Source organism: Pan troglodytes, chromosome 13 (assembly GCF_028858775.2).
Source record: "Pan troglodytes isolate AG18354 chromosome 13, NHGRI_mPanTro3-v2.0_pri, whole genome shotgun sequence".
In the NCBI taxonomy this organism is placed as follows: Eukaryota; Metazoa; Chordata; class Mammalia; order Primates; family Hominidae; genus Pan; species Pan troglodytes.
The window spans coordinates 92,364,908-92,383,647 of NC_072411.2; the positions used below are offsets into that span (position 1 = coordinate 92,364,908).

Here is an 18,740-nt window from a genome sequence, read left to right on the forward strand (position 1 = left end):
TTCCACTCTGGTCCAACTCTGATTTGCAACATTTGGCTTATTTCTATGTATCACATTTTGGGACATATTATAATGGTATCTCAAACAGAAACATAAGAATGGAAGACAGACTCATCAAAAGAAGAATTAAGGAATTGGTAGCCAGGGGAAAACTAGTATTTGTTAAACATCTACATGGCAGACTGTATTAGGTACTTATATATACTATTCACTTAATCTTTACATATCATCATCCCCATTTCAGAACTGAGGAGATTTGAGGTATGGAGAGATTAACTTTCCCAGCCTACACTGTTAATACATAGAAATCCACGTTTCAAACCAGACAGTCTGACTTTAAGTCCTGTTTTTCTACTATTCCATGCTGCTCACTTAGGAAAGTTTACGGCCTTCTCTGAGAAAAAGCAGGCAGTTTAAAAGCAGCTGTCTGGCCGGGTGCGGTGGCTCACGCCTGTAATCCCAGCACTTTGGGAGGCCGAGGCAGACAGATCACAAAGTCAGGAGATCGAGACCATCCTGGCTAACACGGTGAAACCCCGTCTCTACTAAAAATACAAAAAATTAGCCGGGCGTGGTGGCGGGCGCCTGTAGTCCCAGCTACTCAGGAGGCTGAGGCAGGAGAATGGCGTGAACCCGGGAGGTGGAGCTTGCAGTGAGCCGAGATGGTGCCACTGCACTCCAGCCTGGGCGACAGAGTGAGACTCCTCCGTCTCAAAAAAAAAAAAAAAAAAAAAAAAGCAGCTGTCTTCAAATGAAAAGGCCGTCAGGTGGAAGCAGATTCGATTTGTACACTCATCCTCTCAGAGGCAGAACCAGTATCATTGGTTTAAAGGTCAGAGAAATACAGAGTGACAGAACACAAAAAGAAACTTGCAAACAAATCAGTGCTATATAAAAGTCAGAGTCTGTCTCAGGAGGCAGTGAGCTCCCTATCACCAGGGATGCTCAAGAATAACTGCACAGGGGAAGCACTGAAACCTCAAGAATCAATGGGGCTTACTTAGATGCATATCCCAGAGAATTATGTGATTCTATGGGAGAAAATACCAGAAATGTCCTATTATGATATACTTTGAAAAGAATCCATATAATTGCAATAAGAAAATTACAAACCTTTAGCTGTGGATAAATCTGCCGAATCATATTAAGAGTCAGTGCATTGAGGAACTTTGGTCTGTTTAGTGTTATGACTCCCGCGCAACCTTTTTTTTCCAATAGCACCTCTTCTGCTGCATCTGTGTGCTTGGACATTCTCTGTATAAACAAAGAATAACTTTATGACAAAATTTCTTAAGTTTTTATCACAAGCCAACATCAAAATATACATATCAAATGCAAATCTTGCATATTAATGGTAACTAAAGGAAAGAATAACTAGGTACACCTTATAAGTTTCTGAAGTTATTTAGATTATGTAGACGAACAATTCCAAAGCAAATCATACACACCTCCTAAATTTTTATTTCTGAGCTAACTGAATAAGCTGACTTATTATATAGAGCCCAGTCTAGAATTTCTTGGACTTTGAAATACCCTTAAATATTTTAATTTACTACTGTACATCAAGTTCTATGTTACATACTGAGAAAGCAAAGATGAATAAGAGAGGGCAAATAATTCTGACTATTGTAGCTATGGTCAACTTGAAAACAAAGATGATACTTGAGTTGGGGCTTGATGTATCCCAAGAAAAAGGGGAGGTGAGAATTCCAGGCAAAGGAAACAGCACATGCTAAGCCATAAGCAATGACTATTTGGAAATGTTAAGATGTTAAAACATTAGTGGAACAAAGGCTGGCTGAGGAAACGAGTGGTGAGAGGGTAGGCAGAATAAGTAGTTTGCAGCCAGATTATAATATGACAGACTTAATAATTGTGAAGAAGTTTCCTGTATACTGACTTAAAGCCTTGCACAATATAACTTAATCACCAGGTCTCACTGCTTATGTATTTTGCAGTATTAATAAAACACCTGTAAGGAACATAGTTTTAACTATACTGTGATTTCCCAGGACTCTGCTATACCCAACCATCAGGGCTCATGGCATCACTATTCTTTTTTTAAGTTCTGGGATACATGTGCTGAATGTGCAGGTTTGTTACATAGGTATACATGTGCCATGGCAGTTTGCTGCACCCATCAACCTGTCATCTAGGTTTTAAACCCTGCGTGCATTAGGTATTTGTTCTAAAGTTCTCCCTCCCCTTGCCCCCCACCCCCCAACAGGCCCCAGTGTGTGATGTTCCTTTCCCCGTGTCTGTGTGTTCTCATTGTTCAACTCCCACTTATCAGTGAGAACATATGGTGTTTGGTTTTCTGTCCCTGTGTTAGTTTGCTGAGAATGATAGTTTACAGCTTTATCCATGTCCCTGCAAAGGACAGGAGCTCATTCTTTTTTATGGCTGCATAGTATTCCATGGTGTATATGTGCCACATTTCCTTTATCCAGTCTATTATTGATGGGCACCTGGTTTGGCTCCAAGTCTTTGCTATTGTAAATAGTGCTGCAATAAACATATGTGTACATGTGCCTTTCTAGTAGAATGACTTATAATCCTTTGGGTATATACCCAGAAATGGGATTGTGGGGTCAAACAGTATTTCTGCTTCTAGATCCTTGAGGAATCGCCACAGTGTCTTCCACAATGGTTGAATTTACACTCCCACCAACAGCGTAAAAGCGTTCTCATTTCTCCGCAGCCTCACCAGCATCTGTTGTTGCCTGACTTTTTAATAATCGCCATGCTGACTGCGTGAGATGGTATCTCACTGAGGTTTTGATTTGCATTTCTCCAATGACCAGTAATAATGAGCTTTTTTTCATGTTAGTTGGCCGTATACATGTCGTCTTTTGAGAAGTCTGTTCATATCCTTCTCCCACTTTTTGATGGGTTTTTTTTTTTCTTGTAAATTTAAGTTCCTTGGAGATTCTAGGTATTAGACCTTTGTCAGATGGGTAGATTGCAAAATTTTTCTCCCATTCTGTAGATTGCCTGGTCATGTTCACTCTGATGATAGTTTCTTTTGTGGTGCAGAAGCTCTTTAGTTTGATTAGATCCCATTTGTCAATTTTGGCTTTTGTTGCAATTGCTTTTGGTGTTTTAGTTATGAAGTCTTTGCCCACGCCTATATCCTGAATGGTACTGCCTAAGTTTTCTTCTAGGGTTTTTACTGTTTTGGGTTTTACGTTTAAGTCTTTAATTCATCTTGAGTTAATTTTTGTATAAGATGTAAGGAAGGGGTCCAGTTTCAGTTTTCTGCATATGGCTAGCCAGTTTTCCCAGCACCATTTATTAAATAGGAAATCCTTTCCCCATTGCTTGTTTTTGTCAGGTTTGTTGAAGATGGCACCACCATTCTTAACACATTCCTTTATGTAAAAGCAACACTTAAAACCTCGCACGGGAAAAGTGTGCAATGTAAAATTGAAAATTGAAATTGGAAAATTTTAACTGGAGAATGCCAATTAAAACTAAACAGCACACTTATTAGCAAAAATCTAATAGAACCTAGAAGTACATATTTTGACTGCATTAAGCAACACATTTATATAACGTTTAAGTTCTCCTTTATGAAATCAAGTTGCATATTTAATATTGGAGTTAATTTTTGTTAAAATTATCAGATAAAAATAGAAATAATTTATATTCACTTAAAGTTACAGGAACAATTCTTAAACAACAGAAAAAGTTGTGTCTTTTCAATTTCATTTGAATTTCTCAGTTTCTGTAAAGAGAAATTCAAATAAAAACTTTAGCAACAGTAAGATATATTTTGTAATCACATTGACAATGATCAAAGTCTGATACACACACACACATATCTGATATATTCTTGAGTATAAGTAAACAAACATACTGGGGAAGGATAAACTTACAGAACCTGAAACAGTCTGACACTTTTTTTTCACAGATAGATACATATGGCTTTTATTTTTCTAAATGCTAGGAAACAGTGTTAAGGTTTTGTTTTTGTTTTTTTAACTTTTATTTTAGGTTCAGGGTACATGCGCAGGTTTGTTATATAGTTAAATTCATGTCGTGGGGGTTGGTTGTACAGACTGTCACATAAACCTAGAACCCAACAGTTATTTTTTTCTGCTCCTCTCCCTCCTCCTATCCTCAACTCTCAAGTAAGCCCCAGTGTCTGTTGTTTTCCTCTTTGTGTCCATGTGTTCACATCATTTAGCTCCCACTTATAAGTGAGAATGTGCGGTATCTGGTTTTCTGTTCCTGCATTAGTTTGCTAAGGATGATGGCCTCCAGATCCCTCCATGTTCCTGCAAAGGACACAGTCTTCTTCTTTTTTATGGCTGTATAGTATTCTATGGTGCATATGTATCACGTTTTCTTTATCCAATCTGCTACTGATGAGCATTTAGGTTGATTCCATGCCTTTGCTATTGTGAAGAGTCCTGCAGTGAACATACGTGTGCATGAGTCTTTATGGTAGTACAATTTATATTCCCTTAGGTATACATCCAGTAATGGAACTGCTGGGTCGAATGACAGTTCTGTTTTTAGCTCTTTAAATCACGACACCGCTTTCCACAATGGTGGAACTAATTTAAACGCTCATCAACAGTGTATACACATTCCCTTTTCTGCACAACCTCACCAGCTTCTGTTATTTTTTGACTTTTTAACAATAGCCATTCTGACTGGTGTGAGATGGTATCTCATCATGGTTTTGTTTTGCATTTCTCTAATGATCAGTGATACTGAGCTTTTTTTTTTTTTTAATATGTGGTTGGCCGCATGTCTATCTTCTTCTAAAAAGTGTTTTTTCATGTACTTTGCCCATTTTTTAATGGGGTTTTTTTTTCTTATAAATTTAAGTTTCTTATAGATGCTGGATATTGGACCTTTGTTAGATGCATAGTTTGCATTTTCTCCCATTCTGTAGGTTGTATGTTTGTTGATAGTTTCTTTTGCTGTCCAGAAGCTCTTTACTTTAATTAGATCTCATTTGTCAATTTTTGGTTTTGTTGCAATTGTTTTTGGCGTCTTCGTCATGAAATCTTTGCCCGTTCTTATGTCAAGAATGATACTGCCTAGGTTGTCTTCCAGGGTTTTTACAGCTTTGGGTTTTACATTTAAATCTTTAATTCATCTTGAGATAATTTTTGTATATAGTGTAAGCAAGGGGTCCGGTTTCCATTCTCTGCATCTGGCTAGCCAGTTATCCCAGCACCATTTACTGAATAAGGAATCCTTTTGTCATTGCTCCATTAGTCAGGTTTGTCAAAGATCAGACACATGTCTGTCTGAATGGCTGTAAGTTAGTCAAAAGAGAAATCTACACGAATGTTGGAAATGGAAGTGAAGCAGCCACCCCTGCTTACCAGGGGCATAAGTCATAAGAAAGATTAACTTAAAATGTTAATCTTAGTTAACATTTCCCACTCTCTTGCTGAACTGTCCTCCTGGAACCCAACCAGGCTAGGATGACTGGAGCCAGAGGTGCTGGCTCAGGTGGGAAACAGAGGTCACTGCTAAATCCTTTCCCTTTATCTCCCATCAGAACAAAAGGCTTTATCTGCAGGGAGGGGAAGGAAAACCCTCAAGCTTGTAGCCCTAGGGTTCTGATAAAGTCTCATTCCAGTGGGGGAAGGAAATAGAGGCCCACTAAATAAAAGTCTTCATCTCAAAAGAGAAGCACTTCAAGACCATAGCCTAAGGACCTTAGTGTTTGTCAACAACAGCTGAAGAAAAGGAAGTGGGGACAAAAGAAAAGGAAAATTTAAAAAGGCAGTCAATCTCAATCCCCAGAGGAGGGAGAGGGAGTTGGGGGAAGGAGTAGTGCCTGACTACAAAGGGGAAGCATGGAAAATTTTAGGGGAATGGAACTCCTCTGCATGTATTGGGGTGGTGGGTACATGATTTATAAATTTGTCAAAACTCACAGAAATGTACATCACAAACACAACTGTCTTAGTCCATTCCTGCTGCTACAGCAAAATGCCTTAAACTGGGTAATTTATAAAGAACAGAAATTTATTTCTAACAGTTACAGAGGCTAGGAAGTTCAAGATCAAGATCAAGGCAAGTTCAAGTTCAAGATTCAGTGCCTGGTGAGACCCCATTTTGCATGAGTTCTGTGTGTCCACACATGGCACAAGGAAGGAAAGGGGCAAAGAGGACTAGTTGACTCCCTTCAACCTCTTTTATAAGAGTACTAATCCCGTGACAGTGGGGTGCTCACGACTTACCACTTCCCAAAAAGCCCCACCTCTTAATACCATCACATTTGGTATTAGGCTCCAACATACGAATTTTGGAGGGACACGTACATTCAAACCATAGCATGAGCTATCTTTTAAAAAGGAAAAAAATTACCTAGGATATCAGGGAATTCCAATATGGAATGCAGACTATGACAAATGAACTGTCAACTGAAGAATCAGAAGATTCATAAATTTGGAAAAGAGAGCTTTACTTCTCCTAAAGGGCTGCAGCCTGCAGGCTGACCATCCCACAGGCTGGGAAACACAGCCTCTGGCAGAAGCCAAGAGCAAGCACTCCTAGTGAGGGAAACAGGAATTTATGCTGAACTGGCTGGCTACATAAACATATTCAACAGGTTACAGGAGGGGCTATGAATATTCACGAACAGGAGGCACATGCATGTATAGTAAGCTAACATGTATGCACATGCATGCCATGTTAACTCTGGGGTGGAGACTTAACAAGTAAATGTATCACAATTAGGCCCTATACATCAAAAGATGAAGCAGAGGAAATGGAGGCCCACTGTGTGCAGCCTCCCTACATAGACTGGCCAGAACCACTCCATCATCAGTGGTCTTTTATTAGGAAGGAATGCTGGTCAGTTGCTGTGTCAAAACTGCAAAAAGAAGGAACAATAGTCAGGTAGTTGCTTGAAATCAGCAGGGGAAAATTTCAGCTGGTTTCTGTTTAACTCTTAGGGAAGAAAGCCTAATGGTGGCTAACAAGGGAGGAGGTATTACAAGGTGTGTCCAAGCTCCCATTCCATCTTGGCCAGGAACTCATTTTTAAGCTTTCTCTGGGGTCCCCTTGGCTGACAGGGGAGTCTAGTCGTTGCGGGGAACAGGATTTTTTCCTTCTCAGAACCTAACTGAATTACACATTATGACATAACCTCAGTGAAGTGACTGTGGTGATAAGGAAGCTAACTAACTTTGGAAATCAGTGAAATGACTGAAAACTGTATGGATGATAAAGGAACTGTACATCAACAGTGTACTCTACCAACATGGCTTTTCATGGTAGCGGGGAGCAGGTAACAATTCTGCAACTGCTTTGCATATATACTAGGTTTAAATTAGTAAGTAACGGAGCCTGGCTCTCACTGTCAGGAGTAGAGTTACAGATAGAACAAGAAGGGAAAGACAGAATGAACCCTGACCTATGGTACTGGATTAAAGACAAAGACATCACTATGAACTCATGTTAGTTTAATACACATATACAGAAAAAGTACAGAAACAATTAGAGATATGCATGAATACATGGGTAAGTACATAGTGTATATGTATTCTATTACAGATACATACATTACCCTAGCTCTATCCTCTGAGAGAAAGCCATGACACTCAGCAGCAAAGAGCACTCCCAGAGTCTAGATCTTGATTTCCAAATGCAATTCTCCAATAAAGGCAACCAGAGCTCCTTAGAGAAAAGGCTGATTACAGCACTAAGATAGGGAAAACACGAAATCAGTCCAGAGCACACCTTCTAGCACCAGAAAGGAAATGTTCAAAAAAAAAAAATTAAAAGGATGGGGTCATATGAAAGAAATACAAAAGCCAAAATGAAGGAATTCCTAATGGCCAGAACTGGAACAATGAAGCAATCAATAATTTGATATTAGATGATAGCCCAAAGAATAAATATCCATGAGTCCACACAGAAAAAATAAATGGAGGAGAAAAGATAATCTTCCTTGCAGAATTCTAAATGACATATGTAGTTATCTCCCTTCCAAGAGACAGAGCTTTGTCCCCTCACCTTTTGAGTTTGGGCTGGACTTACTGACTTGCTTTCAATAAGCAGAGCACGAAAGGGAAAAATAGTAACTTTATAGTGGAAAACAATAAATGGCACTTACACAAAAGGATAAAAGTTAGCATTACCAATGATGTCATGTAGATACCATGTACTCCCTGATGCATTTGTCAAAACCCACAAATACTCCCTGATATGATGAGATTAGAAGGGCACTTTTCCTCTGTCATATTCTTGCCAAAAACCTTAACTCTAGCCTAATTATGAAAAAAACAACAGACAAGCCCAGATGAGATGGTATTCTACAGGCTACCTGACCACTACTCCTTAAAATTGTCAAGGGCATGAAAAATATGGAAAGATAAGTTGAGAAACTATCACAGACTAGAGGAAACTAAAAAGCATGACAAGTGAATGCAGTGTCATTGATTTCTGGAACAGAATATTAATGGAAAAAAACTGGTGAAATCCAAATAAAGTCTGGAGTTAACAGTAATATACAAATTGTCTTAGTTAAGTTTCTGTTGCTCACACCAGAATACCTGAAACTGTGTAATTTGTTAAAAAAAAAAAAAAAAAAAGGAATTTATTCTTTTCCTTAGTTATGGAGGCTGATGTCCAAAGTCAAAAGGATACATCTAGTGAGGGCCTTCTTACTGGTGGGGACTCTGCAGAGACCCAAGGAGGTACAGGGCATCATATGTCAAGGAAGCTAAGCATGCTAGCTCAGATCTCTCTTACTTGTCTTATAAAGCCACCAGTCTCACTCCCATAACCCCATTAATCAATTAATGGATTAATCCTTCGTGAGGACAGAGGCCTCGTGACCCAATCACCTCCCAAAGGCCTTACCTTTCAATACATCCACACTGGGGATTAAATTTCAAAATGAGTTTTGGAGCGGGCAAATATTCAAACCACGAAACCAATATTCTCAGTTTTGATAAGTGTACCATAGTAAGAATAGTAGGCAGTTTGCTAGGGCTGCCATAACAAAGTACCACAAATTAAACGGCTTAAACAACACAAACTTATTTTTTTTGTAAAACCAGCAGTTTTATTTTAACCAACATTTGTTTTGATTTCCAAGTTTTATGATCTCTTCTACCTCCAAAAGAAACTGAAGCAACTTATAGATTAAAACAAAGTATAAAGAACTAAAGCATTTAGAGATAAAATAGGACAAATAATGTATCCCTGTGCTGGAATTTATAAGACACAGTATGCTTTAGTAAAAAAAAGTGTTAGAATTGAAGCACAAAAAAATCCTGGGTTCTAGCCTTAAGTCTCTCTAACTGTGTGGTCTTGTGTAATCTTTATTCCATTGGCAAAACAAAGTCTCTAAAACTTTTTCAATGTAATTTTTTAATATATTTAAAAAATAATATGCTAGCATTAGTATGTGAGGCAAAATGCGGTGGTTGAGGTTGTAGAGGAACCAGTTAAGAGATTAAAGAGTGATTAGGTACAGAGGATTAACAGTAGGAATAGAAAGAAAAGGAGGGGGGAATCCTTTTAAGGAAACGTTTGACAGAACTTGGAAGTTGATTGGAAATGAGAATGAGCAAGATGAGTCCGAGATGACTTTGAGTCTGAACAACACAAACTTATTGTCTCACAGTTCTGAAGGCTGCAAGTCTAAAATCAAGGGGTCAGCAGGGCAATGCTCCTGCTGAAGGTGCTAGGGAAGGAACTATCCTAGGCTTCTTTTCTGGCTTCGGATAGTTCTCTGGCTTGTGGCAGCATAACTCCAATCTTCACGTGACATTATCCTGTGTACATGACTATCTGCAAATTTCCCTTTTATAAGCATACCAGTCATATTGGATTGAGGCCCACCCTACTCAATTATGACCTTAATTACATATACAACAACCCTGTTTCCAGATAAGGTCACATTCTGAGGTACTGGGGACTAGGACTCCAACATATGAATTTTGGGGTACACAATTCAATCCATAATAGCAATGTAGGATCACATTAGGGGAAACGGAAACTGGGTGAGAGGTACGTAAGAACTCTGTACTATCTTTTTAACTTTTCAATAGATCTAAAACTGTAAAATAATAAAAAAATTATCTTAAAAACTTATTTCTATAAAGTCAGGTAATAAAATATAACATTTTCTTAATAAGCAGAATAAAGAGATTTCCCACAGCCAGCTGAACCCATAATCTCAGTAAGATTTTTTGTTTTTAATTAAGGGGGCAACCACAGGTAAAATGGTGAAAACCAAAGTTGCCCTGGTTTGCAGCACTACTGATTTAGTGTCTATCTTTCTCAGGCACTTTTCCATAAACTATTAGCAAAAATGGAATGCCATACCTTATTCTGCACCTCCCACTGTTAATTCAGCAACTTGCCATGGTCATCTTCCCATGTCACTACTACAGATAAAGCTGTCTTATTTTTTTTTCTATGTTTCTATGGTAAAACAAAACACACACACAGACAACCACCGAACGTATAATATAGAACTTAGTCAATTACTATAATGCAAAACTCTTGTAACCACTACCTAGGTCAAGAAATGGAATTTAGCCGCTGAGGGATGCAATCTGGCATAAGCGCTGGAAATTTCTCTGTACCGTACTGCTGGGTGTGCTATGAATAGGTATGCCATGAACCCAAGGGCCTGACCACTCCTTGCCTGGGTCATTTTCAAGGTAGCCACCATGAAGAAAAAGGTCTTTTGCTGTAGACTCCATGAAGAAGAAGGTTTTTGCTGTGAGCCACCATGAAGAAGAAGGTAATGTCTTCCTCTGGGACAGACAGCAGACTTATTTACAGCTTACTAAAACCAGCAGTTTTCCCAAATTGCATGACAGTTGTACTGTCATGCAATATACTGCATATGCAGGCACTCATATGGGTCCTCTGTATCACTCCCCTGAGGCTTAAGCAAGAGAAACCTTGCTCAGTGTAGCTCGCTGTGCCACTCATAAAAAATTCTATTTTTTCTAATCCAAGAGTGTCACGTCTTCTGCTAGCATCCATGAAATATTAAGAAGCTAACTATTAGCTTGTATAGTACTACAGACTGAATGCTTGCGTCCTTCCAAAATTTGTATGTTGAAATCCTAACCTCCAAGGTGATGGCATAAGCGTGGGACCTTTGAGAGGTAATTAGGTTATGTCAGCCCTCATGAATGAGATTAATGCCCTTATAAAAGAAACCCTGGAGAGCTTCTTCACCCCTTCTACCACAAGAGGACAGAGAGATAAGATGGCCAACAAGGCTGTCTATGAACCAGGAAGGTGGCCGTCACCAGACACCAAATCCGCTGGCCCCTTGATCTTGAACTCCCCAGCCTCCAGAACCATGAGAAATAAATTTTGTTTTTTATAAGCTACCCAATTTACGGTTTTGTTACAGCAGCTCAAAGGGACTAAAACACTATCATCTACTATATTCTTGGGAACTAGGAATCTAGATGTGGAGGAAAAGAGATTCAGATATAGGATTAAAAGGACTATTAATAATTCTAGGACACCATCTGGACATCATAATAAGAACATGTGTGCTGTCATGAAAATGATATACACAGTATCATTTCATGCACTCCAAACACTATACCCTCAATACTGAATACTACTTTCTAAAAGGACAAAAAGAAAACGAAAATAGAAGTTTTCTCCATATCCAGGTCAAAATTAAATGAGCTTTTGCATATTAAATTAAAATGCTGTTTAAGAATTTAAAATAGACCAGCATGGTGGCTCACACCTATCATTCTAGCACATTGAGGGGCCAAGGCAGGAAGATCATTTGTGCCCAGGAGTTCAAGGCCAGTCTGGGCAACACAGAAACCTCATCTCTACAAAAAATTTAAAAATTAGCTGGGGTTGGTGGTCCATACCTGCAGTCCTAGCTACTCGGGAGGCTAAGGCAGGAGGATCACCTGAGCCTAGGAGTTCGAGGCTACAGTAAGCTAATGTCACTACACTCCAGCCTGGGCAACACAGCAAGACCTTGTCTCAAACAATAACAAACAAAAAAAGAGTTTAAAATAGATTATGGAGAAAGAAGAAAAAAAAATATTTCCCTGAATATTTTCGTAGTAAGAATATGTCCAAATTAGTCTACAGATACAAACGAGGCCTCACTGACAGGTTCCACTGGCTTTCATTAGCTTGACAAACCTTATATGCAGAAATGCAGAATTTTGTCCTCCCTTTTGGGTTCTATTCCCTACCTTCTATCTTGGAAGGGTCACCGTGAATGTCACACTATAAACACAAAATAATCCTGTCCACTTCTCATAACTCTGCCTGCAATACTGCCATCAATGGCATACTTCCATCACTCCACCATGAAATAAAAAGGATCTCTCCCTCTCCTTCTCCTTCTCTCTCTCTGTCTCAGAAAGGCCACAGAAGAATTGCTTGGGATACATCTTCTCTACCCCTGAGGCACTCATAAAAGCAAACACTGAGATTCAGAATTATTCAACCCCCAGGCCCTGAGAGTCTTTATCTTCCTTCCAGGTGTCTTCTGCCCCATGTCACCATAGTCCCCATATGATGTGGATTCTGTCCTGTCTTCCCATTCCACCTTTGTACTTATGTCTGAGTCACTGACACTGCTCCTAGTTTTTTTTCTAGGAAACTCCTCAACCTCCATGTATAACAGCTGAATAAAATAAGTAAGGGTAGTGCTATGGTTCGAGTATTTGCCCCCTCCCAAACTCCTGTTGAAATTTAATCCACACTGTGGCAATACTAAGAGGTGAGTGCTTTAAGAGGTGATTGGGCATGACAGTTCTGCTCACATGAACGGATTAACCCATTCATAAATTAATGGATTAATGAGTTAATGAACCAATGGGTTATTATGGGAGTAAGACTGTAGGTTTATAAGAGGAAGAGGCAGACCTGAGCTAGCACACTTTGCCCCCTTGCCACATGATGTCCTATACTGCCTTAGGACTCTACAGAGAGGTCCCACCTGCAAAATGGCCCACACCAGATGCAGCACCTTGACCTTGGACTTCTCAACCTCCCTAACTATAAGAAATAAATTCCTTTTCTTTACAAATTCCTCAGTTTTAGGTATTCTGTTATAAGCAACAGAAAATGGACTAACACAGTTAGGAAGGGATATGCCAGGCTTCGTATCCCCATCTCCACTTAGGCTTAACAGAGGCACAGTTGCAATAGTTACGTAGTGCCCACTCTGTCAGAGGCTATAGAGCGTACAAAGTAAATCTATGAAAACAGATAGCCAGGATTCAAATCACACCTCATAATTACTAGCTGTGTGACATTTGGGCATGTTACTTAGCCTCCCTGTCCCTCAATTTCTGCCCTGTTATATAGCGATAAGGCTACAATCCCTTAATTCCTAAAATTTTCTAGATTTTGGAAAATAGTACATACTAAATACTTCATAAAACACCCCAAGAGGAGTCTAGGTCCTTGTAATACTTGATTACATAGTAATAAAGGGTTTTTATATTTATGCACCAAACCATAAGTGTTTACACTAGTTAGGATAAAAACTAAAAGAGCTTCAAGTACATCCAGGTCAGATTTTGCCAATGTATTTACCACAAACTAACAAAAAACTTTTGGTTTTGAGGTTTTAGAATTGCAAATAAGAGATCTGTAGTATGTACCCCAGAGGACTATCGTGAAAATTAACTGAGCTAACCCATGAAAAGTACTTACAATACCACCTAGAATACAGTGATATCAGATGACTTGTTATTTTTATGTGCAATTTACTTGTCAGCCTCTATAAGAGATATAAAAGTGAATAAAATTTATTTCTTCCTTATAATCTGATAAACTTTGGATATTTAACTTTGCAAGGTACCATTACAGTAATAGCTAACATGTATAAAATGACTGTCATATGCCATGCACTATGCTAGATTTTTTGTTTTTTTTAAGACAGAGTCTCGCTCTGTCGCCCAGGCTGGAGTGCAGTGGCGCATCTTGGCTCACTGCAAGCTCTGCCTCCCGGGTTCACGCCATTCTCCTGCCTCAGCCTCCTGAGTAGCTGGGACTGCAGGTGCCCGCCACCATGTCCGGCTAATTTTTGTATTTTTTTTTAGCAGAGATGGGGTTTCACAGTCTTAGCCAGGATGGTCTCGATCTCCTGACCTCATGATCCACCCACCTCGGCCTCCCAAAGACTATGCTAGATTTTTTAATGCATTATTGTGATGGTTAATATTGACTGTCAACCTGATTGGATTGAAGGATGAAAAGTATTTTTCCTGGGTATGTCTGTGCAGGTATTGCCAAAGGAGATTAACATTCAAGTCAGTGGACTGGGAGAGGCAGACCCACCCTCAGTCTGAGTGGGCACCATCTAATCAGCTTCCAGAGTGGCTAGGATAAAAGCAGGCAGAAGTTGGAAGGACTTGACTTGCTGAGTCTTCCAGCCTTCATCTTTCTCTGGCACTGGATGCTTCCTGCCTTCAAACATCAGCTTCCAAGTTCTTCAGCTTTTGGACTCTTGGACTTATACCAGTGGTTTGCCAGAGGCTCTTGGGCCTTTGGCCACAGACTGGAGGCTGCACTGTCAGCTTCCCAACTTGTGAGGTTTTGGGACTCAGACTGATCCATCACTGGCTTCCTTGCTCCTCAATTTGCAGACGGCCTATCATGGGACTTTATCTTGTGATCATGTGAGTCAATTCTCCTTAATAAACTCCCTTTCATATATACATATGTCCTATAAGTTCTGTCCTTCTAGAGAACACTGATTAATACAATTATCTTATTTATCATTTATAAGCACTCTAAGGTAGATATTATTATTATTCTCACTTTATACATATCAAAAGGGAAGCTGTAAGAGACCAAGTAATCCACCCAAGATTAAGTAGTGAACCCATTATTTAAACTCAGGCATTCTGACTTGTAAGAACCATGGTTTTAACCATAATCTTATGCCACCTCCTACAAGGTACGTGTGCCATGTCTTGACACTCAGTTGAGAACCATGATGTACCTAAGGTCAAGGAAATCTGCCATACCAGTATTTCTCTACTTCTCTAACAATGACATTTTAAGTTACACATACAAATAATGCCAGCAAAACAAACACAAAACTTACCAAATGGTGCAGTATGGTATTAGTCCTTTTGAATGCATTAAACCTGAAACAAATGTGGAAAACAATGAGAACAGTAATGTGGGTAGTCATGTCTCAGTTGACAAATAGTATATCACCTTTTGTTTCAGCCTCTTCTAAAAGGTATTACCAGAACAAAAAGTTTTAAAAGGTTTAGCTCTCATTCACTGCTGGTAGGAACATTAAATGGTACAGCCACTTTGCACATGAATTTTATGGTAACTTTATTCATAACTGCCAAAATGTGGATGTAACCAAGATGTTCTTCAATGGTTGGAAGACAAACCAATTTCAATACAACCATATAAAATATTATTCAGCCATGAAAAAAAGAATTATGCCACAAAAAAAATTGGACGAAACTTAAATGCATACATACTACTAAGCAAAAGAAGCCAGTCTGAAAAGGCTACATACTCTCATTTCAACTGTATGATATTCTGAAAAGGGCAAAATTATGAAATCAGTAGAAAGATCAATGGTTGCCAGGGGTTTGGGGGACGGAGGGAGGGATGAACAGTTGAAACACAGGAGATGTTTAGGGCAGTGAAACTAATCTGTATGATACTGTAATGGTTGATACATGTCCTTATTATTTGTCAAACTTTTCTGCTCAAATTTGCAGGTCATTTTTTCCATCAACTTATAACTACTCTAAAAAATAAAGTCATTAATCTTAAGAAAAAAGGTTTGTTAAAGATGCAATACAAACAGCATTCTCAGACACTAGAGAGAGGTATAAATTGGTACTGCCTTTCCGGTAAACAGTCTGGAAATACAAATCCACAGCCTTTAAAATGATCACACCCTTCAATCCACTAATTCCGCAAGCATTTGCACTAGGGAAATCTCAGAAATATGACCAAAGTCTGATTGATAAATATGTTCACATTATTTACAGGATGGAAAAACTGAAAACAAAGTAAATGTCTAAGAGTAGAGCATTATTTTAAAGACTGTGTCTATTAATACACCCATTACACAACCACTAAAAATACTAACATGGAAAAGTAGTGACAAATAATCACAAAAGGAGAGCAGGCTACAAAACAATAAACACAACACACTTCTATTTTTTGCTGTCTTAAAAGTGCTTGTTGGGCTAGGAATACAAAGCCTGAGACACAGCTTGACCAAAGTGACCACTAATAATGGACATGAGAATGGTGAGGGTGGGGGCACCTGGGAAGGGGCATGAACAAACACGGAATGTTGGAAATTGTCTCTATCCCAATGCTGATTACAGGACTGCAGGTATAAGTTCACTAAGCTATAAACTTCAGGACGGTGTACTCAAGTGCCTTATGTAAATTATAATAAGAAAGTAAAAGACAACACCGGGAACGGCAGTGATTGAGAGAGGCATGAGGAGGGCCTCTGGAATGCTCGTTTCTCCATCCAGGTGCTGGTGATTTAGGTATGTTTCATTTGTGAAAATTCATCAAGTTGTATCATTATGCTTTGGGCTTTTTAAAAAATTTCCTGAAAGACATAGCTCTTGCCCTCGAGAAACCCACAACGTAATGACAGATGTGCAAATAAAAACACTATAGTTAGAATATACTAAGATGCATGCTTTTTGTTTAAGAAGCTAAATTTAAGATCTATGGAAAGAGGTCAAAGCTAGAATCAGTAGCTGCAGTAGCCTGATAAGGGCTGTGCACATGTGCAGATACATATACCAACTAATGGAACTGATAAACTGACAATCTGTTAATTTTTCAAGAATACTCTGAGATTATATGAAGACCAACAGCCTGAGGTTTCACAAAAGGCAATATCACCAGTTACCACTTGTAACAACTTGGATGACTGAATTTATAAAAATATTTGTAATCCAACTTGCCTTTCAGAATTTATATGTCTTTTTAATATTACATTCAAATTGAATAATACTATACAAAAGAGAGAAACGACCTATTTGTTTAAGTCAGTCATAATTCACATTCCTGAACTCGCATTTTTTGAATTTGTCTCACAAGTAAAATGTAGCCCAGTAATTCCAAGACTGGTCTGTACATTAGAATCACGTGGAGACTCGGCTGGGCATGGTGACTCATGCCTGTAATCCCAGCACTTTGGGAGGCCAAGGCAGGCGGATCACCTGAGGTCAGGAGTTTCAGACCAGCCTGGACAACAAGGCGAAACCCCGTTTCCACTAAAAGTACAAAAATTAGCCAGGCATGGTGGCGGGCGCCTGTAATCCCAGCTACTCAGGAGGCTGAGGCAGGAGAATAGCTTAAACCTGGGAGGCAGAGTGTAGAAAGTAAAAAGTTTCCTCTTCAAAGTTTTTCTTCCTGTTAAAGAATAAATCATAACTGTTAGAAATAATTTCTTTTAAAGACTAACTTTCTTCATGCCTCCTTGCTTTGTGCTAGTAACTCTTTGTTAAGCCCTATCCTACGTAACTATTGGACATGCTCACGGGCATGTTCCAGCTCACAGCCTATTCCCCTTCCTTATTTAAAAATGTTATTGCTTCCTTAAACCTTTCGTAAGCAACTTCTTTGTTCTTCCCTGCACTTACCTATTTAGGCTATTAGCATATTGGGTATCAGTTTAAGAGTGTGAGGTCCCACTCCAGCCAATGGATGCAGGACACAGCATTAAGGACAACCCAAATGCGTAAGGGATAAATATGTCTGCTTTTCCTTTGTCAAGTGTGCTCTCGCCATTGTTCCATCTGCGATTGGGGACCCTTTCTGCAGAAAGTAAAAATGGCCTTGCTGATAAATCTTTTGCCTCCGTGCTGACTTTTCTTCACAGCACCAGTTATCTAACAATTTTGGTATTTCTAACACAGAGGTTGCAGTGAGCCGAGATTGTGCCACTGCACTCCAGCCTGGGTGACAAGAGACTCTGTCTCACAAAAAAAAAAAAAAAAAAATCACCTGGAGACTGCTAAAAATTCCAAAGCCCAGGTCACACCTAAGACCAATTAAATCAAACTCTGGAGGTGGGGCACAGGCACAGATACTTTGTTTGAAGCTCCCCTAAATGATTTCAAAGAACGAAGCTGTCATTAAAAATCAACACTAACACTTTATAATTATGAAACTGAAGTGACAGATCATATCTTATTTAGGGATACTTTCTAAATAAGGTTTTCATAATTACTTTTAAAGTGTGAACTACACTACCCTAAAACACCACGTCTAAAATGTTTTCAACTTGACTCAATTTTATCTTTCTGGAGATTTTAAGCATAAAAATCCAGAATGACTTTGGATTCCTTAATGAGGCCAGTACCCAAATGTAGGTTCAAGGTTCAAGAGGGTGTTGCCAGATTTGCAACTATTATGTAACAGCCTAAGTACTAACTGCAGTGTTTTAACAAGTAAACAAAGAGAACTCAGGACTAACTCCAAGTCCCAGTTTTATATATAAGACAGAATTTTATTTAACTCAAAGAAAGTTAATGTAAACCTATCAAACAAAGCCACTGTACACAGTATTTATAGGTCACAAAAATCTGTGGACCAGTTACTACAAAAAAAAATATATATATACATATATATATGTATATATATATATACACAACACAACCAAATTCCTTGTCAAATACTATATAATCACATTGCTTCCATTTGGTTGGTTGGTTGGTTTTGAGACGGAGTCTTGCTGTGTCACCCAGGCTGCAGCGCAGTGGCACGATCTCGGCTCA

At 39.0% G+C, this 18,740-nt stretch overlaps 1 protein-coding gene across 5 annotated transcripts in view; it reads right to left on the reverse strand.

Moving 5' to 3' along the window:
• Positions 1-18,740, reverse strand: part of HIBCH (3-hydroxyisobutyryl-CoA hydrolase) — a 140,757-nt gene that overhangs the window by 90,887 nt on the left and 31,130 nt on the right. For all 5 annotated transcript variants that reach the window (XM_054680006.2, XM_054680007.2, XM_063791359.1 and 2 more), the window contains exons 2-3: positions 15,059-15,101; positions 1,114-1,254 (exon numbers count right to left, since the gene is read on the reverse strand). In XM_054680006.2, the coding sequence (XP_054535981.1) occupies positions 1,114-1,254; positions 15,059-15,101 (184 nt within the window). The remainder of the gene's footprint in view (positions 1-1,113; positions 1,255-15,058; positions 15,102-18,740) is intronic.